The following is a 25930-nucleotide window of genomic DNA, read 5'->3' on the forward strand; positions in this document are numbered from 1 at the left end:
ATAGCCATTATATGGAAAAAGGCGCCCCCTTGTGGACTTTTTGAGTCATGTCACAACACTCACCGGCTATAATGATAAAATAAAACACCAATAACTACATATAAAACAGACAAAAATACTATAAAATAAATATATGATTAAAAAATGTTAAATGCAAATAACGACATTATTTGCATTTAACATTTTTTTAATTAAAAAATTATTATTATTTTAAATATTTTTTTTAAATACAAATAACTACATACATTATTTGTATTTAATTTTATTTAAAAATCATATATTTATTTTATGGTATTTTTGTCCGTTTTATTTTTTATACTTTATTTCGTTTAAATTGATAAGCGGTAGAAAATGAATGAATGAATGAATGAATGAATGGAGAAGTGCCCCCTGGTGGAAGATTGGGTTAATGTCTGTGCAGAGCAATAAACTATAAAGATTTTGAATTAGATTTTATTGATAGTTTAATTGTATTTGTCTGAAAAATGATGATATACTTAGTTTTTAACATACTGATAATTTTACCCAAGTGTAGCACACTGGTGGCCTCACATTGCAAATGACCACCATCTGACTGACTTGAGATTAAACCTAAAGCTGCCTACTCCTGTGGGTGGTGGGGGGCCGGGGGGATAAAGTAAGGATTAACCTATGAGTTAGCGAAGGTTTCATCCCAATAAATATCCCAGGAATGCTCACATCCACGTTCTCCAGCGGTTGTGAGGCGTAGCCACCAGACGGGGGCGCTGTTTCCCCGCAGTCCCAACTTTCCAGCGGAGACACAGGTTGCTAGGTAAAGGGCATATAGCACCGAGTGGAGTCAAACACCGTGCAGCCTCATGCTGGAGTGCAAGTGCAGCCTCGACAGGGAAAAGAACGTACTAGATTCCATCCAAAATCGTAACAATAGTATTTCATCTAGAAGGGGCAGTGTACAGCAGTGCTGTTTGTATTCGGAGTAACCTGACTCTTTGTTCTGCGCCACTAAACTGCGTTTTATTTGGACTTTGCACAAAGGAGGATCTGTCTACTCGCAGGAAGGTGCGCTCGCACAGGTAATGTAACACCGAACTGGATCACATGATCAAGTGCTTTACATAAAGAGGATGTGGGTTTGGGTTTATTCTGATAATGTTATTTGGTGCATAGATTGTCAAGTAACATGTAGTAGATTTCTCACCTTTGTTTGCCTACCTGTGAGAAGCCTGATTGAGGTTGGTGTATATATATATATATTTTATTATACTATATTTACTTTAGCCATGTGGTTATGTGATTCAGTATGATTCACTGTTTGTTCCTTGTCTCAATCTCTGCTTAAAATAGTTAACTTTGTCTTCTCTAGGGAGGAGAGAATAGCATCAGGTGGCATTCATGAAATGGACCCGAGCTGATGCCCGCTAGACCCGGTTCTAGACATGTCCGGGGGTCCAGATGTGGGTCCGGCCAAACCTGGCGTGGTCATGCCGGGGGGTGTTTTTATTCTGCTGCTGCTGGGCACTAATGCTGTATGGGGTGAGTCGCTGTATGATCTCTTGCCACTGAAGATCCAAGCACTTACAAAGCACCCAATTAGATTTGCTGTGTTCGAACCCGCATGGCCGCACAAATACAAATACAAATACAAAAAAAAACAACAACAAAAAGAAGACAAACAGCAAAAATGAGAAAAGAGCGTAATAGTCCTTCCAGAATCTGCGCCTATTCATCTGTATTTCTTTGGATTTTGTATTCCCCACGGATAACAGTCTGTTTTAATGTATTTCCACCCACGGTCCGCCTCCAGCACACCCACTCCGTCGTGGTTGGTCACACTTACGAGTACTTAAAAGGAGTTTTGTTGTGAGACGTCACTCACAAATATAACTATAGTACTCCGCGTTACATATAAATAACAATATCACTCGGCTTATATGCAGGTCAGTTATGGAAATGTTTGCATTTTTTTTAATTGTTAGCTAGCTCAAATTAACCAATTTTCTCATGTTATCTGTTAAGAGGAATTATACATAAAAACAATGTTATTTTCATAAGTGCGAAATGAAGTTAACATACTATGCCAGTTGTAAAGCATGAACAACAATAAAACTTTCTTAATTGTCCCACAAGTGTAAAAAGAAGTGAAGCATCCTTAACATTCATTCATTCATTCATTTTCTACCGCTTGTCCTCATGATGGTCATGGGGGATTTTTGTTTTTGTTTTGCTTAAAAAAAAAAGCACAGCACTCGGCATATAGAAGATCTTTACCTTGCATTTTTGCGACAGATTTTTAAAAACAGCAAAGTGCTCCTGTATAGAGGATCTTTGTCTAGCAATTTTAGCAACCACAACAATCTGGTGCACAATCAACATGATGTTAAGGTAAAAAATGACTACAAGTCAACGTCTTTAAATGCTGAGTCAGCACGAAACTCTCCAGCGAGTGCACACTCATCCACTCATGCACATTTAGCTACATTTTATCTGGGAAAAGAACGATATGTGCAGCACGCTGTGGTGGCTGAGGTAAGCATTAAAGCTGTACACCGAGGTCCCGCGCTGTTCCTCGCCACCCATGAATGGGCATGTGATGACTTGGTGACATCACCAAACTACACAGTAACAAAATGGGGGGGAGGAGATGAGGAATGTGCATAACGTCAGTTGAGTCACATGGAAGATACGGGAGGAGAAAGTAAAAAAAAATATAACAATCTCTAGCTTGTGTGTCATCTTTCAAACGTTTCTCTGAGTTTTGTTTTGTTTTTTTTAGAAACTGAAAACCACCTCCTGCTTTTTCGGAGTCAATAATTTACCAGGGCAAACAGGCAGCTTTGCAGGGACAAAAGTACAATGTGATAAGGCCAGGAGAAAAACTCAAAGACAGAGACGGAAGGAAGGAAGGAAGGCGGTGTGAAATGTAATTACTGCATGTGTTGCATGGAATTACTGATAGGCATGTCTTCATACAACAACTCAATTTTCATAGACTTTCATACAGTCGAACCCCAACCTTCAGGGTGGCAGACGACCACTACCAACTGAGCCATGCCGCGCCGCTATTAACTACTATTAAGTCATTCAATCCCAGCCATTTTTCGAAAGCCAACCCCTTCAGTACCGGCCATTTTAGACGATTTTCACTGATCTTCCAAGGTACACGGAATATTGTGTTTTATGGATATATAAACATGGAACCAAACCCAACCCTAGATCCAAACCATGGTACCAAAAGAAAGATTAAACTCCCTTCTTTCATCAGAAAAAACAACTTTGTTTCTATCTTTTTCAGTTCTTTAATAATCAGCAATAGAACATAGGTAAGTTTCAGGGAAATATCAGTTCCCGACTAAAAACATTAGTTAGGAACTTGTGAAAAGATACAACAAGAACCGTTTACAAATATAACACCATTAACCATTTACAATGTTCACATTTGGAACTGAACGTGTTAAATTTGACTATCAAGAGTGCTTATTTTCGGCTGCACGGCGGATAAGTGGTTAGCACACAGGCCTCACACATCTCTGTGTGGAGTTTGCATGTTCTCCCCGTGCATGCGTGGGTTTTCTCCGGGTACTCCGGTTTCCTCCCACATTCCAAAAACATGCTAGGTTAATTGGCGACTCCAAATTGTCCATAGGTATGAATATGAGTGTGAATGGTTGTTTGTCTATATGTGCCCTGTGATTGGCTGGCGACCAGTCCGAAGACAGCTGGGATAGGCACCAGCACCCCCTGCAACCCTCGTGAGGATAAGCGGTAGAAAATGAATGAAGGAATGAATAATACAAAAATGCTACCTAGCATGCCTTGCGGCAGGAATGTATGGACTACTGTAGAATATGGAATAGAATAGCACTGCAAGTCATGTTGCCAGATACAGTTTTGATGTTAAATGTTCTTAAAAAAGGTATTTGGAAATAGTGGGCCAGCCTGATATTTGCCCACTCATACTGTATAATAATAATAATACTGTAGATGCTAGTCAAAGATCCTTTATATGACAGGTGTGCTCTGCCTTTTTTTTGGTACAGTACAATGGTACAGTACAAACAAGTTGTGTGTGTCATATATGTCAATTTACACCTCACAACAGTAGGGGGAGCCCCAGAGTCTTTCCTGACCCGTTCACCCTTGAGCCAAAGTTCCCATGAAGCAGCCTGGTGTTGTTAAACATTAAGTGTTATTGCTTCAATTGAGTTCCCACACTGTACAAGATAAGAATTGGCATTATAACACTGCTTTTAGTTTCACTTACCTGCTTTTTTTTCTATTCCACAGGGGATTCTAACACTGTTTCAAGTGACTTCCGATCACATAACACTACTGTGAGTCAAATACTTACTTTTAAATTGTAACATTTTGATTCAGTCAAGGCCATCGACAAGGGAACAAGATTGTTTTTAAATAAATGGACTTGTGGGAGGGCTGCACGATGGTCGAGTGTTTAGCGCAGACCTCACAGCTAGAAGACTTGGGTTCAATCCCACCCTCGGCCATCTCTGTGTGGAGATTGCATGTTCTCCCCGTGCATGCGTGGGTTTTCTCCGGGTACTCCGGTTTCCTCCCACATTCCAAAAACATGCTAGGTTAATTGGCGACTCCAAATTGTCCATCGGTATGAATGTGAGTGTGAATGGTTGTTTGTCTATATGTGCCCTGTGATTGGCTGGCCACCAGTCCAGGGTGTACCCCGCCACCCTGGTGAGGATAAGCGGTAGAAAATGAATGAATGAATGTTATAATATTGTGAGGAAAAAATAATAGTGTGCTAAAAGTGCTAATTTAATGACAAAAAATAGCGTAAATTTCACTATTTATTAATAGTCATAATATTGTGACTATAAAGATTATCCAAAGAAATTTGTCATATTGTGGGTGTAAATTTGATGAGAAATACAAAATGAATATGAAGTAATTTTATGACAAAAAAAGAAATAATGATTATAAGGAAAAACTGTTCTATGCTAATGAAGTTTTATTATTCATAACGTAAATTGACTTTATTTCCTCTCATAACTTCACAATTCTGTTTCCTGTCAGTGTGACTCTTGTACTCGTTGATGGAAAGCACTTTGATCATCTGCCGTTTCCTTTTATTATTTTTTTATTTTATGTTTTAGGTTATTTGGCGACTCCAAATTGTCCATAGGTATGAATGTGAGTGTGAATGGTTGTTTGTCTATATGTGCCATGTGATTGGCTGGCCACCAGTCCAGGGTATACCCCGCCGTTCACCCGAAGACAGCTGGGATAGGCTCCAGCACTACACATCATACTATATGTACTGTAATGTACTTTCATGTGAAGAGAAGCCTTTAAATTCACTGCTTATTGTCCGACACCAGGGCCCCAACATTGCCGCCATTGTGGCCCCCACGGTGACGCTGGGACTCATGGCTATCATCTCTGCGGTAGCGGCCTGGCTGCTTTGCGTGGTGAAGAAGAAACGTCAGACGGAAGGCACGTACAGACCCAGCTCCGAGGAACAGTGCGGCACTCGCAGCGTGGCCGCCACAGACGTGCTGAAGCTACCAAAGGAGGAAAGACTCATTTGAGCTTGACCTTTGACCCACCCCCGAGAATGGCCGCAGGCATCAAAAATAAGATGCATTTACTTCCAGTGAAGAACAATATTCATCCTCAAGCAAAAAGGATTGTCAGTATTTTATCACTAGGGACCATTTCTTGTTATTTTGGATATTATGTAGTAAATCAATAGCACTCAAACGTCTCAATTTTCATGTGGTACAATAGTGATTCAACATTGGTTACACTTTTATCCTCAATCATTCCATATTGTATTATTTCAATGATTCAATGATCTGATCATTATGGTTATGTACATTTTTTTAACCCAATAAATATCTGCTTTATTTGTATACAAGTTAAAACAATATTTTTTTGACAGGTCATCTAATAATTACTGTACATGATAATATTAAGTACTGATTCTCAAACTGTGCATGCCTGGGCTCTATTACGTCATACTCGGAAATACCAGAGATTTTTAAAAATACAAAAAAAATTCAATTAGACATAGGGGACATATGAATTCATCGTCCGAATACAATTTTCAGGCCGTGGGTGGAATAAATTAAGGAAATACAGGTGGAATAGGTGCAGATCTAGAAAGCTTTCTGTGTGGGTTATTGCGTGTAGCTGCTCTGTAAGAGTCCACAACAAATAGAGTTAGGGTCGGTTTAAAGGTTTGAGTTCAGGTTAAGTGTTAGGATTTAAGATTTGGGGTAAAGGGTTAAGTTTAGAGTTTAGAGTAAGGGTTTATGGTTGGTGGTTCAGGTTAAATGTTAGGGTTTAAGATCTAGGGTTGGGTTTAAAGGTTTGGGGGTTAAGTGTTATGGATTTAGGGTTAAGAGTTTGGTTGTGTTTAAGGGTCAGGGCTTCAGGTTAGGGTTGGTTTGAGTTCAGGTTAAGTGTTAAAATTTAAGATTTAGGGTTGGGTTTAAAGGTTTGGGGGTTCAGGTTAAGTGTTTGGGTAAGGGCTAAGGGTTAGAGTTTAGAGTATGGGTTTATGGTTAGTGGTTCAGGTTAAATGTTAGGGTTTAAGATCTAGGGTTGGGTTTAAAGGTTTGGGGGTTAAGTGTTATGGATTTAGGGTTAAGAGATTGGTTGTGTTTAAGGGTTAGGGCTTCAGGTTAGGGTTGGTTTTAAAGGTTTGAGTTCAGGTTAAGTGTTGGGATTTAAGATGTAGGGTTGGTTTTAAAGGTTTGAGTTTAGGTTAAGTGTTGGGATTTAAGATTTAGGGTTGGTTTTAAAGGTTTGAGTTCAGGTTAAGTGTTAGCATTTAAGATTTAGGGTTAGGTTTAAAGGTTTGGGGTTCAGGTTAAATGTTAGGGTTTAAAACCTAGGGTTGGGTTTAAAGGTTTGGGGGTTAAATGTTATGGATTTAGGGTTAAGAGTTGGGTTGTTTCTAAGGGTTGGGGTTCAGGTTATGTGTTAGGATTCAAGATTTAGGGTTGGGTTTAAAGGTTTGAGTTGAAGTTATGAGTTGGCATTTAAGATTTAGGGTTGGTTTTAAAGATTTGGGGTTCAGGTTAAGTGTTTGGGTTTAAGATTTAGGGTTAAGGGTTAGGGTTAGAGTTTAGAGTAAGGGTTATGGTTAGTGGTTTAGGTTAAATGTTAGGGTTTAAGACCTAGGGTTGGGTTTGACGGTTTGGAGGTTAAGTCTTATGGATTTAGGGTTAAGAGATTGGGTTGTGATTATGGGTTAGGGGTTCAGGTTATGTGTTAGGATTTAAGATTTAGTGTTGGGTTTATGGTTAGTGGTTCAGGTTAAATGTTAGGGTTTAAAACCTAGGGTTGGGTTTAAAGGTTTGGGGATTAAATGTTATGGATTTAGAGTTAAGAGATGGGTTGTTTTTAAGGGTTAGGGGTTCAGGTTATGTGTTAGGATTCAAGATTTAGGGTTGGGTTTATGATAAGTGGTTCAGGTTAAATGTTAGGGTTTAAGCTCTCGGGTTAAGTTTAAAGGTTTGAGTTGAGCTTATGAGTTGGCATTTAAGATTTAGGGTTGGTTTTAAAGATTTGGGGTTCAGGTTAAGTGTTTGGGTTTAAGATTTAGGGCTAAGTGTTAGGGTTAGTGGTTCAGGTTAAATGTTAGGGTTTAAGATCTAGGGTTGGGTTTAACGGTTTGGAGGTTAAGTCTTATGGATGAAGGGTTAAGAGTTTGGGTTGTGTTTAAGGGTTAGGGGTTCTGGTTATGTCTTAGGATTTAAGATTTAGGGTTGGGTTTATGGTTAGTGGTTCAGGTTAAATGTTAGGGTTTAAGATTAGGGTTGGGTTTAAAGGTTTGGAGGTTAAGTCTTATGGATTTATGGTTAAGAGTTTGGTTGTGTTTAAGGGTTAGGGGGTCAGGTTATGTGTTATGATTTAAGATTTAGGGTTGGGTTTATGGTTAGTGGTTCAGGTTAAATGTTAGAGTTTAAGATCTAGGGTTCGGTTTAACGGTTTGGAGGTTAAGTCTTATGGATGAAGGGTTAAGAGTTTGGGTTGTGTTTAAGGGTTAGGGGTTCAGGTGAAGTGTTAGGGTTTAGGTTTAAAGATTAGGGCTTCGGGTTCAGGTTTCAATAAAGACACAGGGTCGGTAAATCAACCTTTAAATTAGACTTTAATAGTTCTCCCATTGAACAGCTTCACAGTTAAACTTGCTTGCTTTGAAATTGGGCAAGGCAATGAATGTTGGGGAGGATGGATGTGGAATGTCAGTGTGTTCACGATGAAAACCAGAAGCAAAAACTTGACTAGCATGAGTAGCATCAGTAACACAACGTCTAAAACACCAGCCAACATGAAGCTAACACGGCGTCAGTGCAGTGATAGGAATGAAATGAAGGAGTGAAATGGAGGATAAGTGTTTTTTTGTTTTTTTTTAGGCCACCTCCTCCTCTCCCTCTTCCTCGAACTCTCCCTCCTCGGCGGTGGCGTCCTGGTACTGCTGGTACTCGGACACCAGGTCGTTCATGTTGCTCTCAGCCTCGGTGAACTCCATCTCGTCCATGCCTTCGCCCGTGTACCAGTGGAGGAAAGCCTTACGGCGGAACATGGCGGTGAACTGCTCCGAGATGCGCTTGAACAGCTCCTGGATGGCCGTGCTGTTGCCGATGAACGTGGCGGCCATCTTGAGGCCGCGGGGCGGGATGTCGCACACGGCTGTCTTCACATTGTTGGGAATCCATTCCACAAAGTAGCTGCTGTTCTTGTTCTGCACGTTCAGCATCTGCTCGTCGACCTCCTTCATGGACATGCGGCCGCGGAAGACGGCGGCAACGGTGAGGTAGCGGCCGTGGCGTGGGTCGCACGCCGCCATCATGTTCTTGGCGTCAAACATCTGCTGGGTGAGCTCGGGCACAGAGAGTGCGCGGTACTGCTGGCTCCCCCTGCTGGTGAGCGGAGCGAAGCCCGGCATGAAGAAGTGCAGGCGGGGGAAGGGCACCATATTGACCGCCAGCTTGCGGAGGTCGGCGTTGAGTTGGCCGGGGAATCGGAGACAGGTGGTGACGCCGCTCATGGTGGCCGACACCAAATGGTTAAGATCTCCGTACGTGGGCGTGGTCAGCTTCAAGGTGCGGAAGCAGATGTCGTACAGAGCTTCATTGTCAATGCAGTAGGTCTCGTCTGTGTTCTCCACCAGCTGATGCACCGACAGCGTGGCGTTGTACGGCTCCACCACCGTGTCGGACACCTTGGGGGACGGCACCACGCTGAAGGTGTTCATGATGCGGTCCGGGTACTCCTCGCGGATCTTGCTGATGAGCAAGGTGCCCATACCCGAGCCGGTGCCGCCGCCCAGGGAGTGGGTGAGCTGGAAGCCCTGTAGGCAATCACAGCTCTCCGCCTCTTTCCTCACCACGTCCAGGACCGAGTCCACTAGCTCTGCACCCTCCGTGTAGTGACCCTTGGCCCAGTTGTTGCCGGCGCCGCTCTGGCCTGGACGCAAAATCATATCACAGTGAAGCATCACGTCACCTTGTGGGGACCGGGACCACTGCTTGTTTGTAGCTTACCAAAAACAAAGTTGTCCGGTCTAAAGATCTGACCAAATGGACCGGACCTGACAGAATCCATAGTTCCTGGCTCCAGGTCCACCAAGATGGCACGGGGTACATATTTCCCACCTGAAAATAATCCACACATAATGGCATTGCTTAACATTTGCATAGATATATGAATTATTACTGTCGCACTAAAAAAACGCCTATTCTGCCTAGCAACAACACCAAAACCTTTACTGGACTTCTCTGCATTTGCATGAAATAACCTTCTAGCAGCTATTATGAGCCTACTGATCAAGTACCATCATTTTTGCTACCTATGCTTACCAGCGTTTTACCATACGTTCATTTAACACATGTGGTCTGCCAGAGAATAAGAACACGTAGCAGGAGGGATCAGCATTGCCAACTTAGCGGCTTCATTGCTGTATTTAGCAAGTAATCAGACCCCTCTAGGTAACAAAAAGAGACTACTGTCGCAACAAATTCAGTGAAGAGACTTTTGCATCATGCTTTGTTTGCAACATAAAAAAAAATGTAGTTGTTTTTTTATGCTTTTCACATTTTTTTAAAATCACATTTTACAAGTGAGCCATGGCCGTTTATGCAAATTCAATGATTATGTCATTACATTATACCCCTCCCCACCCAAAACTGCCACAAATAGATTGTAGTCTTGTGGGAAACACTGCTTACCATCACAGCTATAAGCTAATACGTTGTTTGTACTCATAGGTAATTGCTTTTGGTACAAATGTCAGTCAATGAACTTTTAAATTGACTTCAATTTCAGCAAAACTTTATATGAATATAAAAAATATGTGCATTGGCATTCCACACCACTTCATGCATTGAGGGTTCACGCTATCACTGTTTCAAAATATATACAATAAATATGCATGTTTAAGCAAATTCAAGCATAAAACAGCTAAATTAATGAAAATACAAATATAAGGCATTCAGAAAACACATTCAGACATTATGGTATGTAGTATTCTGCACAGGAAGTACAATACAGAAACTGAAAAAAAAAGAAACATGGAACTTTAACATGTGTGAGTCTATATTATGTCTTACATGTATTCATTCATTCGTTCATTTTCTCCCCATTATCCTCACAAGGGTTGTGGGGGGTGCTGGAGCCTATCCCAGCTGTCTTCGGGCGAGAGGCGGGGTACACCCTGGACTGGTCGCCAGCCAATCACAGGGCACATATAGACAAACAACCATTCACACTCACATTCATACCTATGGACAATTTGGAGTCGCCAATTAACCTAGCATGTTTTTGGTATGTGGGAGGAAACCCACGCATGCACGAGGAGAACATGCAAACTCCACCCAGAGATTTATATATGGACTTATATATGTATTATATTCTCTTATTATGTCTATATTGGGTAACAAGTGTAAACATGACTATAGGGGTGTTATGTCATGTCTGGAGGGCTCTAATAATGTATTTAGATGGTTGTTAAGAGGTTTCTGATGCCCTAAATACAAAAATATTACATGTATAAATAAGGAAATCACTTATTACGTTTGGAACAAAATACTGTGAAAAACGAGGGACTAACATACTGCGAGATAGAGCCCGTGTACCACCAGTGTCACTTGTCCCACAGTTTGAGAATCCATGAACTCTGTTTTTGCTTGCACGCTATTCCAAGACTTGGGTTTAAGATTGAAGGGGGTTCGATGCCAACCGGATTGATTAATTATTGATCAAGGGGTGTGTCCCACTGCTTTTGTTGACATTATGTAGACAAATTGATGGTTGTTTTAAATAATTTCTTAAATAAAGGTGACAAATTTGACATTCAAATGTGGTTTACCGGTGGCCTCGTTGTAATAGACGCTGATCCTGTCTAGCTGGAGGTCGCTATCACCGTGGTAGGTTCCGGTGGGATCGATGCCATGCTCGTCGCTGATCACCTCCCAGAACTGGCGGGGGGGTGGAGAGAAAAGAGGCGTGGTGTGACACGAGTGACAGCTGATATGAACATTTTATCAAATAAACTCAATATTTATTGCTGTCCCTCAAAATGGGGGGAAGTGGTCTTAATCACAAGATGTAATTTTATGAATGAAATGAGAAAAGACCTGAAGCAGCATTTCATATATGGATTAAATCACAATTATACATATAAAAAACAAAACAATTATATAATAAAAAAACAACATGCAAACTCTGCACTAGTATTTCAGCAATTAAAAGCTGATTTTTGAATGAGATAATATATTTCAAAAATAAGCAAGACTTTAAATAGTGAGGTAAAAATAGGTCATTAAAGAGGAGGAGGGGGAGGGGCTCCACCCCGCTACGATTGAATGCCATAATGGCTAAAAACATGCATAAAAATGTTTTTTTTTTTAAAACAAAAACGCCGATTTAAAGAGCAAGCGAAGTGTTGCATAATAACGTAAATCAATAATTCGTGCAAAACTGCCGTGATCATGAACCCATGCAATGTCAAACCAGCAACATATTTGAATAAATTGCACATTGCATTGCGGAAAGCATGCAAAACGTCTCATATATATTTTGGTCTTCCTTCTGGAACATTCCATTTGGATGGATTAGGCAGCCCGGTGAATTAATCAATGCACGCACTAATCTTTGCACAAATAAATAAAATAAAAGACAGGAACATAAGGCTTACCTTGGCTCCGATTTGGTTCCCGCACTGACCGGCTTGCAAATGCACAATTTCACGCATTTTTGCGCAAATTTGAGAACGAGAGCTGGAGCTGTGACGACGGTGAGAAAAAGCAAAAAAAGACGACGGTTCTCTTCTCCCGGGGGTTCGGTGGTGGAGTCGCGGTTGCACCGCCTCTCAGCGCTTCTACTGGACTGAAGCGGTGGTGCAACCTGACGTCATCGTCATGGCAACCAAAGAGCGGAGGAGAAAGGGGCGGTGCCGAGGAGCCGTGGAAGTGGGGGATAGGATGCGAGGAGACGACATCCCTCCATCGAGACAGCGCATCTCGCATCATTGTCTCATCGGGCGAACTCGGTGAACTCGAACTCAACGCCGGCTTGTCAACAACAAATAGCTGGATTGTCACATTTATAAATGTTTCAGAAGCATTTCTATTTTTAGTTACGTTCTACATGCTGAAAAATATTTAGAACAAGTGAAAGGCAAAAAATGTCTTTATAAAGAACCAAAATAATAAGTGTACAGAACTACAAACCACAACATTAAACACACCAGTATTGTGAAAACGAGTACATAAATGCATCCATCACAATGTATCCAACCAGGCATCGTCTGTCTCCTATAGCCGCAGAGTGCGGAGTCCACAAATACATATAGAAGACATTAAAAACATTGAGCTAATTTTTCAACCCTTTGTATTGAGTTGTGTACTCCTATAGAGCAGCTACACACAATAACCAACAAAGAAAGCTTTCTAGATCTTCCAGATTCTGCACCTATTCCAGCTGGATTTTCGGCCCACCTCCGGGCACGCCCACTCCGCTGTGATTGGTCGCACTCAATATTCACACTGCAGCAGAGCAAAGGAGGGCATAGCTGTAGCTTGTATTCGGGAACGCCCATATAAGGTAATCCAGCTCATTGTGACATCACAAGGAGCCGCTGTTAGAAAAAAAAACTCACATTCAAATGCGCTAAGCCCATTATTTGAAATTTTGGCATGTTTTAACACGAGAATCCAACATTTTAACTACATTTATAGGTCAGAAAGTTGAAAAAAGCATAGTAGGTCCCCTTTAATTAACAGCTGTGTGGCTGCAGGCAACCTCCGGATGTTGTTTTTATTAACTCCACAAAATGGCAGTAGCTGCATTTGAAGTAGTGGTCAGTATCCAGCAGTGATATGTGCTTTAAAATGTCGGCTGTCAGGGTGAAACTCGCCATACTGTTAATTACAATGAACTCATTAGCAGTATTAATGCCGGCTGATTACAACATTGGTTCTGATGCTCCTGTGTAGCTGATATGTGGCTCACCCCCATTCTTACTGCTTAATGAAGTCATGGATTACTATGTGTGGTTAGCAGATAATTAGCCTTGTTTTTACCTGCAGCAAACACCTACAGGTAAAATGTTGTCCTTCAAGTCTGCTGTCAGCAGTGAAAACAATGAGGCACATGCTTTGCTAACTTTTATGAGAAATGCATCTCTCAATAATGGACAACCTGAAGAAATCATTATTATCATCATAATAATAGCAGTTCACAGCCACTAGGGGGCAGTGTAGTAATTCTACTGTACTGTTGTCCCACAGTAGTGTATCAGAAATGTGTTGACCAAATTCTAGCCCTAGTGTTTGTCCACACCAGTGTGTGTAAGAAGTGCACTTACTGTCCACTTTTTACATACAGTTGTCCCTCGTTTTTGGCAGTTAATTGGTTCCAGGCCAGACCAACAGTGTTAAATTAATAGGTTCAATGTAAATAAAGGAATATTTTCATGTCTGTTTACGTCTTTCTAAATACGTTAACATTATTAGAGCCCTGTAGACATAAAATAACACCCTTATAGTCACCTTTACACTCTTATGTTGACTCAAGCTAATCGAGCTAGCAAGCTAACCAGTTAGCCTCATATTTCTTTCTTCTCAACTTTTTTCATTCATTTATTCATACATTTTCTTATACTCACGAGGGTCGAGGGGGTATGCCATAGCCTATCCCAGCTGTCTTCGGGCCAGAGGCAGGGTACACCCTGGACTGGTGGCCAGCCAATCACAGGGCACATATAGACAAACAACCATTCACACTCACATTCATACCTATGGACAATTTTTGGAATGTGGGAGGAAACTGGAGTACCAGGAGAAAACCCACGCATGCACGGGGAGAACATGCAAGAAAGCCAATACCAGGTATCTCTAATAAATATATAATAGATGATAATAATACCTTGTTTAATAAAATAATAAAATAATAAAATAATAAAATAATAAAATAATAAAATAATAAAATAATAAAATAATAAAATAATAAAATAATAAAATAATAAAATAATAAAATAATAAAATAATAAAATAATAAAATAATAAAATAATAAAAATCAAAATACATTAATAAATTAATTAAATCATTCAGAATAAATGATAGACACAGTGGTTCTACTTCTCTCTACGCTTTTCCAGATATGTCGAATTGTGTAAGTACATGTTTGAAATCAGCGTCACCGTAACTACCATTAGATTCAGCCATTCCAAATAACAGGCATCCTAGTAATATTCTCCCTAGCAACAAGAAAGGCACACCGCCAATGTTTTTGTAGCATTTCTTGGGTTATTTCAGACATAAACAGCATTTCATTATTCCCAGCGTGTTTACAAAGCTATTCTTTATCGTGGACAGTTCAACCTGACTGCGTGTGTTTGTGTGCCGAGTTGGCCGAGGGTGGAATTGAACCTAGCTGTGAGGTCTGCGCGCTAACCACATGACCGCCGTGAAGCCCATATAAGGGACATTCATTCATTCATTTTCTACCGCTTTTTTCCTCACGAGGGTCACGGGGGTGCTGGAGCCTATCCCAGCTGTCTTCGGGCGAGAGGCGGGGTACACCCTGGACTGGTCACCAGCCAATCACAGGGCACATATAGACAAACAACCATTCACACTTCATTCATACCTATGGACAATTTGGAGTCACCAATTAACCTAGCATGTTTTTGGAATGTTTTTGGAAACCCACGCATGCACGGGGAGAACATGCAAACCCCACACAGAGATGGCCGAGGGTGGAATTGAACCCGGGTCTTCTAGCTGTGAGGTCTGCGCGCTAAGCACACAAGCACCGTGCAGCCCATATAAGGGACATGTACAATTAAAACTTACCAAGTGTTCAAATGCAGCAGCAGCTAGTCTGGTAAAAAAAACAAAAACAAAGGAAAAGCTGGTTTATCCAGTCTGAAAGCTCATAGAAGTGAAAACCAGCAATTTCAACTAAAGGAAAATGTTTTGCAACAAGTTTTTTTTTAAAGAAATGATCACACAGTCACTTATCTGTAATGGATTAACACGCTTTGATAGTTGGTCATTCGGCATGGTGCTGCTGAAAACAACAACAAAAAGCATGAAGCGTTGACATCCTGCATGATCGCATTCCACACTTGCACCAAGTAACCAGCCGGGGAGTAGCCAATGGGGCTCAATTTCCTGGTTCAACATTTTTGCATTGTTATCTCGCCGCTGCCTTAGCTACGCCCTAACAAGTCAAAGAGTTTGCTATGACAGAAGCGTGTGAGGACGTTACGGACTCTTTCTAAAGTGTAGCTCCTCGTCTTTAAACTTCATCATGTCAGTACCAGAGGAGGATCTTACATGCCCGATCTGCCATGACCTCTTCGAGGACCCGGTGGTGCTGTCGTGCAGCCACAGCTTCTGTCGAAGATGCCAAGAGCGCTGCTGGGATGCCAGGCTGCGAGAGTGTCCCGTGTGTCGTAAGAAGGCCTCCAAGTCCAGCCATTTCCCAAACTTGGCCCTCAGGAACATCTGTGAGGCGGTGCAGGCCAGGAGGGACATGGAAGCTGTGGAGGAGATGATGATGTGTCATCTGCACAGGGAGAAGTATAAGCTCTTCTGTCTGGTGGATAAGGAGCTCATCTGTGTGGTGTGCCAGTGCTCCAAAGCCCACAAGACCCATCAGTGCTCACCTGTAGAGGAGGCGGTGCTGGACTGCAAGGTAAAGATAATGTATTAGTGTTTCTGCAATTGGCTGTGTGTGTATATAATAGTAACAGTCATTATTTATTATAACATAAATTACAAATGTGAAGCACACACATATACAAAGAATGATGGGATTCTGGAGTTGGAGGGCCTCTTCTATTGTGGCTAAACTACAAAAATGGAGAATAAAATGACTACAATATGGATAAAACAGGGGGACATCATATTTTTGTTCATTTGTCCATCTACTTTGCAGGCTGCTTCATGCTTTGTGGGGAATTTTGTTGGGACAGGTCTGTACTGTTTTTGGGTCAGGGGGACACACATACGGGACACCATAGTGAGACAAGAGGCAAAAACTGAAAAAAATACGGATAATAATCCTGGAGCGCCACATTTTTGTGTATTAGTCAGAGGTTGGATCAAGTCTTTAAAGGGGAACTTTGGGAATTTTGCCCATCCTTCACAATCCTTATGTGAAACATTCATTCATTCATTTTCTACCGCTTATCCTCAAGAGGGTCGCGGGGGGTGCTGGAGCCTATCCCAGCTGTCTTCGGGCGAGAGGCGGGGTAACCCTGGACTGGTCGCCAGCCAATCACAGGGCACATATAGACAAACAACCATTCACACTCACATTCATACCTATGGACAATTTGGAGTCGCCAATTTTCTGTGCATTATAACACAAAAAACAAGTTAATATGAGCAAGCTAACAATGCTGTTATTGGGATACACCTATTTCGACTGCAAGGCTAGCAAGCTAGCAGACAGGCAGTCGGCAGTTCGGCAGGAAGGAGACTGATTTACAATGGTCCAATCAGGAGGCAGAAGACAATGGGCTGTGCAGACAGACAGATTAAAGAGAGAGAGTGAGACTCAACTTCCCACAATGCAATTCTTCTTGAAGGGTCAGCCCAAGTCTGTAACAGCGCTCATTTGTTGTAATAAAAATAAATTAAAAAAAATTGCTAACTATTCATTAATTCATTTTCTACAGCTTATGCTCACGAGGGTCGTGGGGGGGGGGTGCTGGAGCCTATCCCAGCTGTCTTCGGGCGAGAGGTGGGGTACACCCTGGACTGGTTGCCAGTCAATCACAGGGCACATATAGACAAACAACCATTCACACTCACATTCATACCTATGGACAATTTGGAGTCGCTAATTAACCTAGCATGTTTTTGGAATATGGGAGGAAACCGGAGTACCCGGAGAAAACCCACGCATGCACAGGGGGTGGGATTGAACCCTGGTCTCCTAGCTGTGAGGTTTGCGTGCTAACCACTTGACTGTTGCTTTCTGCCACTTTCTGTGCATTATAACACAAGAAAACAAGTTAATATGAGCTAGCTAACAATGCTGTTATTGGGATACACCTATTTTGACTGCAAGGCTAGCAAGCTAGCAGACAGGCCGTCGGCAGTTCAGCATGAAGGAGACTGATTTACAATGGTCCAATCAGGAGGCAGAAGACAAAGTGAGACTCAACTTCCCACAATGCAATTCTTCTTGAAGGACCAGCTCAAGTCTATAACAGCGTTCATTTGCTGACCAAAAAAAAAATCTGCGAAAGGTGCCCCCTTTTTTTTGATTGCTAACTAATTGAGATCAAATAATCAACAGCGCCTCTACAGGTTGCAATGATGTAATGCGCTCCATTTTGCTTCAACAAATTCTTATTGATGTGACCCGTGGGTGGAATAAGTTAAAACAGACCGTTTTCATGGGAAGCACAAAATCCGAGAAATACAGCTGGAATAGGTACAGATTCTGTTTGACCTAGAAAGCTTTCTCTGCTGGTTATTGTGTGTAGCTGCTCTATAGGAGTCCACAACTCAATACAAAGGGCCGAAACATGGGCATCATAGTAGGTCCCCTTTAAGCCATTGATGACTAAAGCCATCCCCAATGGTTAGCAGTTAGCCAGCCCTGTTTTTGCTTGTAGCAAACACCTACAGGTAGAATGCCGTCCTTCAAGTAAGTCTACCCATTGTCATGCCTCTAGCTGTCAAAACATTGAGGCGCATGCTATGCTAACTTTCAGGAGCAACTCAACGTATCCCTCAAGAGTCTGCAAGACAAAGTGGACAACCTGAAGAAAATACACAAGACCTCTGCGGACATTTTCAAGCACATCAAGGTAAGCTGCTCTCATTGGCCTGAAAAAAGCAGACGTAAACAGGACCGACTGACCCACTCCAGTGATGGTTCTGATCCAGGATCAGGCGCTGGAAACGCAAGAAATGATCAGGTGTCAGTTTGAGCAGCTCCGTCAAACCCTTCGCCAGGAGGAGGAGGCCAGGTTAGCGGCTGTGAAGAGGGAGGAAGAGGAGAAGATTGCAGGGATGAACGATAAGATGAAGGAGATATCTGCTGAGGTCCTGTCCCTCACCGACACCATCAGCGTCTTACGGGAGCAGCTGATGGAAGATGGCATAGTCCTGCTCAAGGTGGCATTGTCCTTTCCTCAGTAACTACTCATTACGTCAATATTCCTCTAACTGTATGTGCCTTAGTCATTACTTCTCCTGTAACTACTGTCATTTTGTGCCTTATTTCCTGAGCAACTACTCATTACGTCACTACTTCCTCAGTAACTACTCTAAATGTATGTGCCTTAGTCATTAGTTCCTCAGTAACTACTCATTACGTCAATAGTTCCTCTAACTGTATGTGCCTTAGTCATTAGTTCTTTAGTAACGACTGTACTTTTGTGCATTATTTCTTCAGTAACAACTCATTACGCCAATAGTTCCTCAGTAACTACTCTAAATGTATGTGCCTTAGTCATCATTTCCTCAGTAACTACTGTAATTTGTGTCTTATTTCCTCAGTAACTACTCATTACGTCAAGAGTTCCTCCAAATGTATGTGCCGTAGTTATTAGTTCCTCAGTGACTGCTGTAATTTTGTGCCTTATTTCCTTAGTAACTACTCATTACATCAAGATTTTCTTGGTAACTACTCTAAATTTATGTGCCTTCGTCATTAGTTCCTCTGTAACTACTGTACTTTTGTGCCTTATTTCTTCAGTAACAACTAATTATGTCAATAGTTCCTCAGTAACTACTCTAAATGTATGTGCCTTAGTCATTAGTTCCTCAGTAACTACTGTACTTTTGTGCCATATTTCTTCAGTAACAACTCATTACATCACTAGTTCCTCAGTAACTACTCTAAATGTATGTGCTTTGGTCATTACTTCCTCAGTAACTACTGTAATTTGTGCCTTATTTCCTCAGTAACTACTCATTACGTCAATAGTTCCTCAGTAACTACTCTAAATGTATGTGCCTTAGTCATTAGTTCCTCAATAACTACTGTAATTTTGTGGCTTATTTCCTTAGTAACTAGTCATTACATCACTAGTTCCTCAGTAACTACTCTAAATGTATGTGCCTTAGTCATTTGTTCCCCAGGAATTACTGCAATGTTGTGCCTTATTTCCTCAGTAACTACTACTTGCGTCAATAGTTCCTCAGTAACTACTCTAAATGTATGTGCCTGGGTCATTACTTCCCCAGTAACTACTGTCATTTGTGCCTTATTTCCTCAGGAACTACTCATTACATCAATAGTTCCTCAGCAACTACTGTACTTTTGTGCCTTATTTCTTCAGTAACAACTCATTACATCACTAGTTCCTCAGCAACTACTCTAAATGTATGTGCCTTGGTCATTACTTTCTCAGTAAATACTGCAATTTGTGCCTCATTTCCTCTGTAACTACTCTAAATGTGCCTTGGTCATTATTTCCTCAATAACTACTGTAATTTTGTGCCTTATTTCCTCGGTGACTACTAATTACGTCGAGAGTTCCTCAGTAACTACTCAAAATTTTTTGTGCCTTAGTCATTAGTTCCTTAGTAGCTACTGTACATTTGTGCCTTATTTCCTCAGTGACTACTTGTTACGTCAATAGTTCCTCAATAACTACTCTAAATGTATGTGCCTTGGTCATTAGTTCCTCAATAACTACTGTAATTTTGTGTATCTTATGGTACAGTGAGACCCATAATGAAAAAGTATACTTTGCATAAAATGTAACCTTAACAAGCACATCTGTGACTCATACATTTTTTTTTCGTTTGACAGAATTTTAAAGATAACGAGGACAGGTAGGTGGACAGAACGCTCTACTTTCCGCCTGTGACGTAGTGTCGCTGTAAAATGTACCCTGTCACCACAGAAACACAACATCCAGCTCAGACAACATGTGTGGCGTCCTCATCGACGTCACCAACCACCTTTCCAACCTCAAGTACAAAGTCTGGGAGAAAATGCTGCAACATATTGATTACAGTAAGTTGTCCGTGTAAACAAAATGAAAAATACTCCAAAAATACTTCCAAAAATACTAATTTCCTGTCTTTCACAGGCCCTGTGACCTTGGACCCAAACACAGCACACCCTTGCCTCATCCTGTCGGACAATCTGACTTCCCTCCACTATAAGGACGAGATGAACAGCTGCCCCGACAACCCGGAGCGCTTCCACATGAGCGCCGAGGTGGTGGGCATGACCTCGCTGGGCTCAGGAAGCCACCATTGGGTGGTGGAAACAGGAAGCAATCAAGACTGGCTGCTGGGCGTGGCCTCGTCTTCTATACCCAGGAATTCGGAAGTCAATGCTCGGCCCGAGAACGGCTTCTGGACGTTGTGTTTCCGGGACGGCCAGATCAAGGCAATGACATCGCCCCCTACCATCGTGGAGGTGTCAAGTACGCTGGAGCGAGTCAAAGTGCACGTGGATTATGACAAAGGGATTGTTTCATTTTTTGACGCCGACGCGGATGCTCTTATTTACACGTACACGCACAACTTCCAGGAAACACTACTGCCTTACTTTTACACGCAGAGCAGTCAGCCATTGAGGATCATGTCGGAGAGGGTCCTTGTAGCAATGCTGCGTCAATAAGCTTCCATTAATAGAGTGTTATTTTTTGGTGATTTTTCTCTCAAAGATTACATTTTGTTGCACTTTATTTTTTTTGTTTTCTGCTGTTTTGAAAGATGGGAATATATACTTAGTTTTTTGGTATGTTTGTCACACTTAAATGTTTCAGATTATTAAACAAATTCAAATATTAGTCAATGACAATACAACTTAAAACAAAATGTATACCATTCATCTCAACTTTGCTCTTAACCAGGGGTCTCAAACTCAATTTACTTGGGGGCCACTGGAGCTAGGGTCTGGGTGAGACTGGGCCGCATCAGGTTTTCCAAAAAAAACAAAACAAAAAAAAACGCATTTATTAAAAACAGAAAAATGAATAAACTTTGCTTTGGTTCCGATTTTCTACAAGAAAAGCTCTGATAAAACATTCACTGTTCTCAAATATCTTAATTTTTATTTTTCTACACAAAATAAGGTGAAAAATAAATAAACAAATTAAGAATAAAGAAAATCAATCAGTAATAAATAAATAAAATAATAATAATAATAAAACGGCAAATAATAAAACCTTAAGAAACCACATATAGTTGGTGGGTAGACAAATTATTTTTTTCAGATTAAAATGAACAAAGCATTATTAGAGCCCTGTAGACATGACAAAGCACGACTATAGTCACATTTATACTTTTTTTATTTACAACATATTGCGCAACTGCAGGGTCTTGAAACACATGCTAACTTGCAAACTAGAGCTAGCTAGCGACCTAAACGGTAGCCTTCAAGTTATTTCCTTTAAACTTAAATAGCCAAAAACTTACCACTTCCACACGGATAGGGAGGATAACTATTAACAGTTATTTAACCTTTAGCATGAACATTAATCAAACGTAATAATTTTTTCTGGGTACATGATACCATACAGCATCCATATCAAACTTGCACGGGCCGCAATAACACGGGCCTCAAACTAGTGTCCTGCGGGCCACATTTGGCCCGCAGGCCGCGTGTTTGAGACCCCTGCTCTTAACCTTTGGAAGGGAGCTAAATGTAGCCCTGGATTTATTATTTTAAGAAATTCACATTGTACTTTGCTCATAAAGTGTTTAATGCTCTTACATATACAGTGTTCATTATAGAAATGAAAGCTTTGCTCTGGTACTGTACACTGTAAACCTGAATGTTCAAATTACTTAAATGAAGTTATACATACTCAAAGTTCTTAACTAATAGTACTTTTAACTAATATGTTTTGGGGACTGGTCGCCAGCCAATCACAGGGCACATATAGACAACCATTCACACTCACATTCATACCTATGGACAATTTGGAGTCGCCAATTAACCTAACATGTTTTTGGAATGTGGGAGGAAACCGGAGTACCCGGAGAAAACCCACACATGCACGGGGAGAACATGCAAACTCCACACAGAGGGTGGACTTATATATGTATTATTTTCTCTTCTTATGTCTATATTGGGTAATACAATTGTAAACATGACCATAGGGGTGTTATGTAATGTCTAGAGGGCTCTAATAATGTATTTAGATGGTTGTTAAGAGGTTTCCTACGCTCTAAATACAAAAATGTTAGATGTCTAAATAAGGAAATCACTTATTATGCATGCACAGGAGAACATGCTCTGGTGTCCTAGCCATGAGGTCTGTGCGCTAACCACTTGACCGCCGTGCAGCCTGGTATAAGTATAGTTAACTTAAAATTTTCTTAAAAGTTCTACTAATAAATGTTGATTGCCAGTTGCATTATCTGTCTTTTCAGTTTATTTAACTTTTATTTAAATTTTTTAATTTTAATATGAACTTTTTGCAGATTTGTGTAACCTACTTAAAAGAATTTGTAGTTACTAAAAAAACATGACTAAATCAAACCAATAATCAATTAAGAATAAATCCATTGCATCAGATAGATTTGTACTGTGTAGGTTACACATACACACCTTCTTCCTATGGAAAAATTACAAAAGTATATCTAATATCAACTCCAAATATTAAAGCTCTGATATACTCAAATGTTTGAGTTTATGAACTTAAAAAAAATGTGGCAACTGATTGCCTCACTTTTTTTTTTTAGTTCTGCTAACTTATTCGGGTTTACAGTGTATGTCTAGGCAGAGTAATTGCACCTGGCGAACACACGGGGGCGCCAAAGTGTTGACTTTATAGCGGCGTGTCAAACAGACTCTGAGGTTAAAGTATTTTTAGCCATACTGCAAATAACTACACTGCAGTTCTATGTTGATTCGTTTTGTCCACGTTGTTTTTTGTCCTTCTCCGTAAGGAAAAAGCGGCACCATTTTTTAATGCAGCTCATCGGCAGGAAGGGCACCTTGTCCAGGCGAGACAGGTAAACGAGGGGTTGAATGGTGCTGCTGATGTTGAGGAAGGCGAATCCCACAGGTTGCACGTAGCAGCGGAAGACGTCGGGCGCGTAGTAGTCCTCAAAGGGGAAGAGGACAACAGGCAGCAGGTAGGTGAACACGATAATACAAAGGATGGCGAGCACGGTTTTGAAGGCCTTCCTCTTCATGGGGTGCATGTCGTCTTTCCCCGCACCGCTGGACTTCTTCAGCGTCCACAGGATGCACGCGTTGCACACTACCATCCAAGTGAAGGTGGCTAGGATCTCCCCGGTGAACACCTTCTCAAAGTTAGGCAAGCCGCCTACCATCTTGGCAGCGGAATAGGCGAAGGTGAGGCAGAACACCAACACGGAGAGACTTAACCGATACTTGACGTGTTTGAGTTGGCCGAACGCGAGCGGGAAGAGAACGGCGATGAAGCGATCCAAGCAGATGCAGGAGAGGAACAAGGGACCGCTGGTGTCCTTGACGCCGTAGGAGAACTTGAGGGCAGACCACACCTCCTTGCTCTGCCAGTGGTAGAGATTAAGGAAGATGACTGGGGTCATGGAGCCAAAATAGGCATCCATGAAGGCCAGGGAACCCAGGTAGATGTCCGAGGTGGACGGTTCTTTGCGGTTGCGGATGAGGATGGCGATGACGAGGATGTTGGCGGGGATCCCCACCACTACGTTGATGGTCTGGAGGGTGAGGTCGAACAGGATTCCCTCCACAAGGGATTCGCAGCCGTCAAAGACGCTGAAGGGTTTGACCGTGGCGTTGATGGTGGCGGTGATGTTGGCTGGGGTTGGGACCGTTGGCCAGGATGCGTTGGTGTCCATTACTGTGGACTCTGATTGGACAGGAGTAACAATAATAATAGTGAAAATAGGCCAATCACTCACTCAGTACAATAGAGAGTCTACATTAGGGGCAGGAATGCCAGTGCCCCATAAAGCATGTTGAATGCAATGGAGTGAAATTAGCATTTCTAAATTTACACTAATTACATTAATTAACACCAAAACAAAAGTATTTTTGTTGAGTATGTTTAGTTTTAATCAGATTTCTGTGCAAAGATATCCTAGTAACTATTAAATAAAAACACATTTTGACGGTACCCAAAACAAGCTAGCAAACAAGCTAGCGCAGGGGTGTCTAAACTTTTTTCCCCCACTTAGGGCTACATATTGAAAAATAGGGGGCGTACATTAAAACAGACTGTTTTCATGGGAAGCACAAGATCCAAAGAAATAAAGCTGAATAGGTGCAGATTCTAGAAGAACTAGAAAGCTTTCTGTGCTGGTTATCATGTCTATAACTCAATACAAAATGGATGAAAAAAAATTTTTTTCCTCAAAATATTTAGATTTTATTCTTATAAAATTGCAACTTTTTCTTGTTAGAATAAAATTTATTTCTTTTGATATTTTGACTTTATTCTCATACAATTATTGCAGTTTTTTTCCATTATTGCTGCTATTATTATTTATTATTATATTTAAACTTTATTCTTGTAAATTTTGTTCTCCTAATGAGTTTTTCCACAAGCTAATTTTCCAAAAATTCCAACTTATTTTTCTCAGTATATTACCAATTATAATATTATAAATATTTGTGTTCTATATATTATTTTCCATTTATTCTATTTTTATATATTTATAATATATGGTAAAAAAAATGTTTTTCTTGTCCTGAGCTAGATGGTGAGTGTGTGTGTGTGTGTGGGGGGGGGGGGGGGGGGGGGATGGGGGTAAAAGCATCAATATAAATAAGATATACTGTAGATAGCCAGTGTCAACCTTGCTTATTAAGAATGACTCCAATTTCCACATTTTATCCAAGAGGAGACTGAGGGCAGCAAGAAAATGGGCAGATGCAGCAAAGTGGAGGCTGTGGAGTATAATACTGTTCCTGCACAGCAACAGCGTTAAAAAAAAGGAAGTAGATCTTACTTAAGAATGATGTATAATTTACTTGAGAATGACACTTGTAATATTTACTTAGATTATCGATGTAGAAAAAGTTTCTTTTTTTAAGTTAAAGTTATTTTTTTTCGTGATTTTAATTAAGCTGCTGTTGATTACAATGCCTATTTCTGGTCTGTGTCTGAAGTGAAGACAGGCAGCTATGGGAGGGGGTAAACATGTTTCTAAACACTATCAGGGCTTCCCCTCAGGCTGTTATCTTGTTATTGTGACTGTGTGGACCCTCCTCAGGGAGCCCGGATGCTGCATTCAGGGACATCTCAATCACCTCGGGGGACTCCAGCTGGAAGCTCCACCCACGTAGAGATGACTATAAAGTCCACCAGCCACAAATTTAAATGGTCAGCTTTAGAAGTGTAATGGACGCATGTTATGTCTTTTTTTTTTAGTTTTCTTCAAATGTGAGCATCTCGGAGCCCTCCACCAGGTAGACCTCAGGAAGCCCAGGCAGGTATTGTTCCTTGTGCTGCCATCAAGGAGGCGACTACTCCGACTACACCGCTCAGCTCTCTTCTTGGCCTCTTTC

At 41.2% G+C, this 25930-nt stretch overlaps 4 protein-coding genes across 6 annotated transcripts; 2 read left to right on the top strand and 2 right to left on the bottom strand.

The window, feature by feature from the left end:
• The first annotated feature begins 779 nt into the window (after positions 1-779).
• crb3a (crumbs homolog 3a) lies at positions 780-5871 on the top strand. Of its 2 annotated transcripts, none has more exons than XM_058049381.2 (4): positions 780-1055; positions 1346-1515; positions 4267-4313; positions 5334-5871. In XM_058049381.2, the coding sequence occupies exons 2-4, from the start codon at positions 1419-1421 to the stop codon at positions 5541-5543; spliced, it is 354 nt and encodes a 117-aa protein (XP_057905364.2). In that variant the 5' UTR covers positions 780-1055; positions 1346-1418; the 3' UTR covers positions 5544-5871. The 2 variants fall into 2 exon arrangements, with proteins under 2 accessions (XP_057905364.2, XP_057905365.2); XM_058049382.2 differs by lacking the exon at positions 780-1055 and adding an exon at positions 1095-1214.
• A 2225-nt stretch (positions 5872-8096) lies between these two features.
• Positions 8097-12339, bottom strand: tubb4bl (tubulin, beta 4B class IVb-like). The gene is made up of 4 exons (XM_058049380.2): positions 12161-12339; positions 11333-11441; positions 9510-9620; positions 8097-9432 (listed from the first exon to the last, which is right to left on the bottom strand). Exons 1-4 carry the CDS (start codon positions 12215-12217, stop codon positions 8375-8377), a joined length of 1335 nt encoding a protein of 444 aa, XP_057905363.2. The 5' UTR covers positions 12218-12339; the 3' UTR covers positions 8097-8374.
• Positions 12340-15661: 3322 nt separating this feature from the next.
• Positions 15662-21700, top strand: LOC131103730 (zinc-binding protein A33). 2 transcript variants are annotated; one of them, XM_058050220.2, is made up of 6 exons: positions 15662-16168; positions 18204-18299; positions 18448-18609; positions 20255-20277; positions 20349-20461; positions 20538-21700. In XM_058050220.2, exons 1-6 carry the CDS (start codon positions 15782-15784, stop codon positions 21074-21076), a joined length of 1320 nt encoding a protein of 439 aa, XP_057906203.2. In that variant the 5' UTR covers positions 15662-15781; the 3' UTR covers positions 21077-21700. The 2 variants fall into 2 exon arrangements, with proteins under 2 accessions (XP_057906203.2, XP_057906202.2); XM_058050219.2 differs by having other exon boundaries at positions 15663-16168; positions 18379-18609; positions 20538-21699.
• A 1509-nt stretch (positions 21701-23209) lies between these two features.
• On the bottom strand, positions 23210-24258 carry LOC131102701 (G-protein coupled receptor 183). Its single transcript, XM_078797337.1, has one exon. The coding sequence runs from the start codon at positions 24256-24258 to the stop codon at positions 23308-23310; it is 951 nt and encodes a 316-aa protein (XP_078653463.1). The 3' UTR covers positions 23210-23307.
• Positions 24259-25930: the final 1672 nt, after the last annotated feature.

The sequence above is a fragment of the Doryrhamphus excisus genome, linkage group LG16 (assembly GCF_037039965.1).
Source record: "Doryrhamphus excisus strain RoL-2023G ecotype Guam linkage group LG16, RoL_Dexc_Guam_v1.1, whole genome shotgun sequence".
NCBI lineage: Eukaryota > Metazoa > Chordata > Actinopteri > Syngnathiformes > Syngnathidae > Doryrhamphus > Doryrhamphus excisus.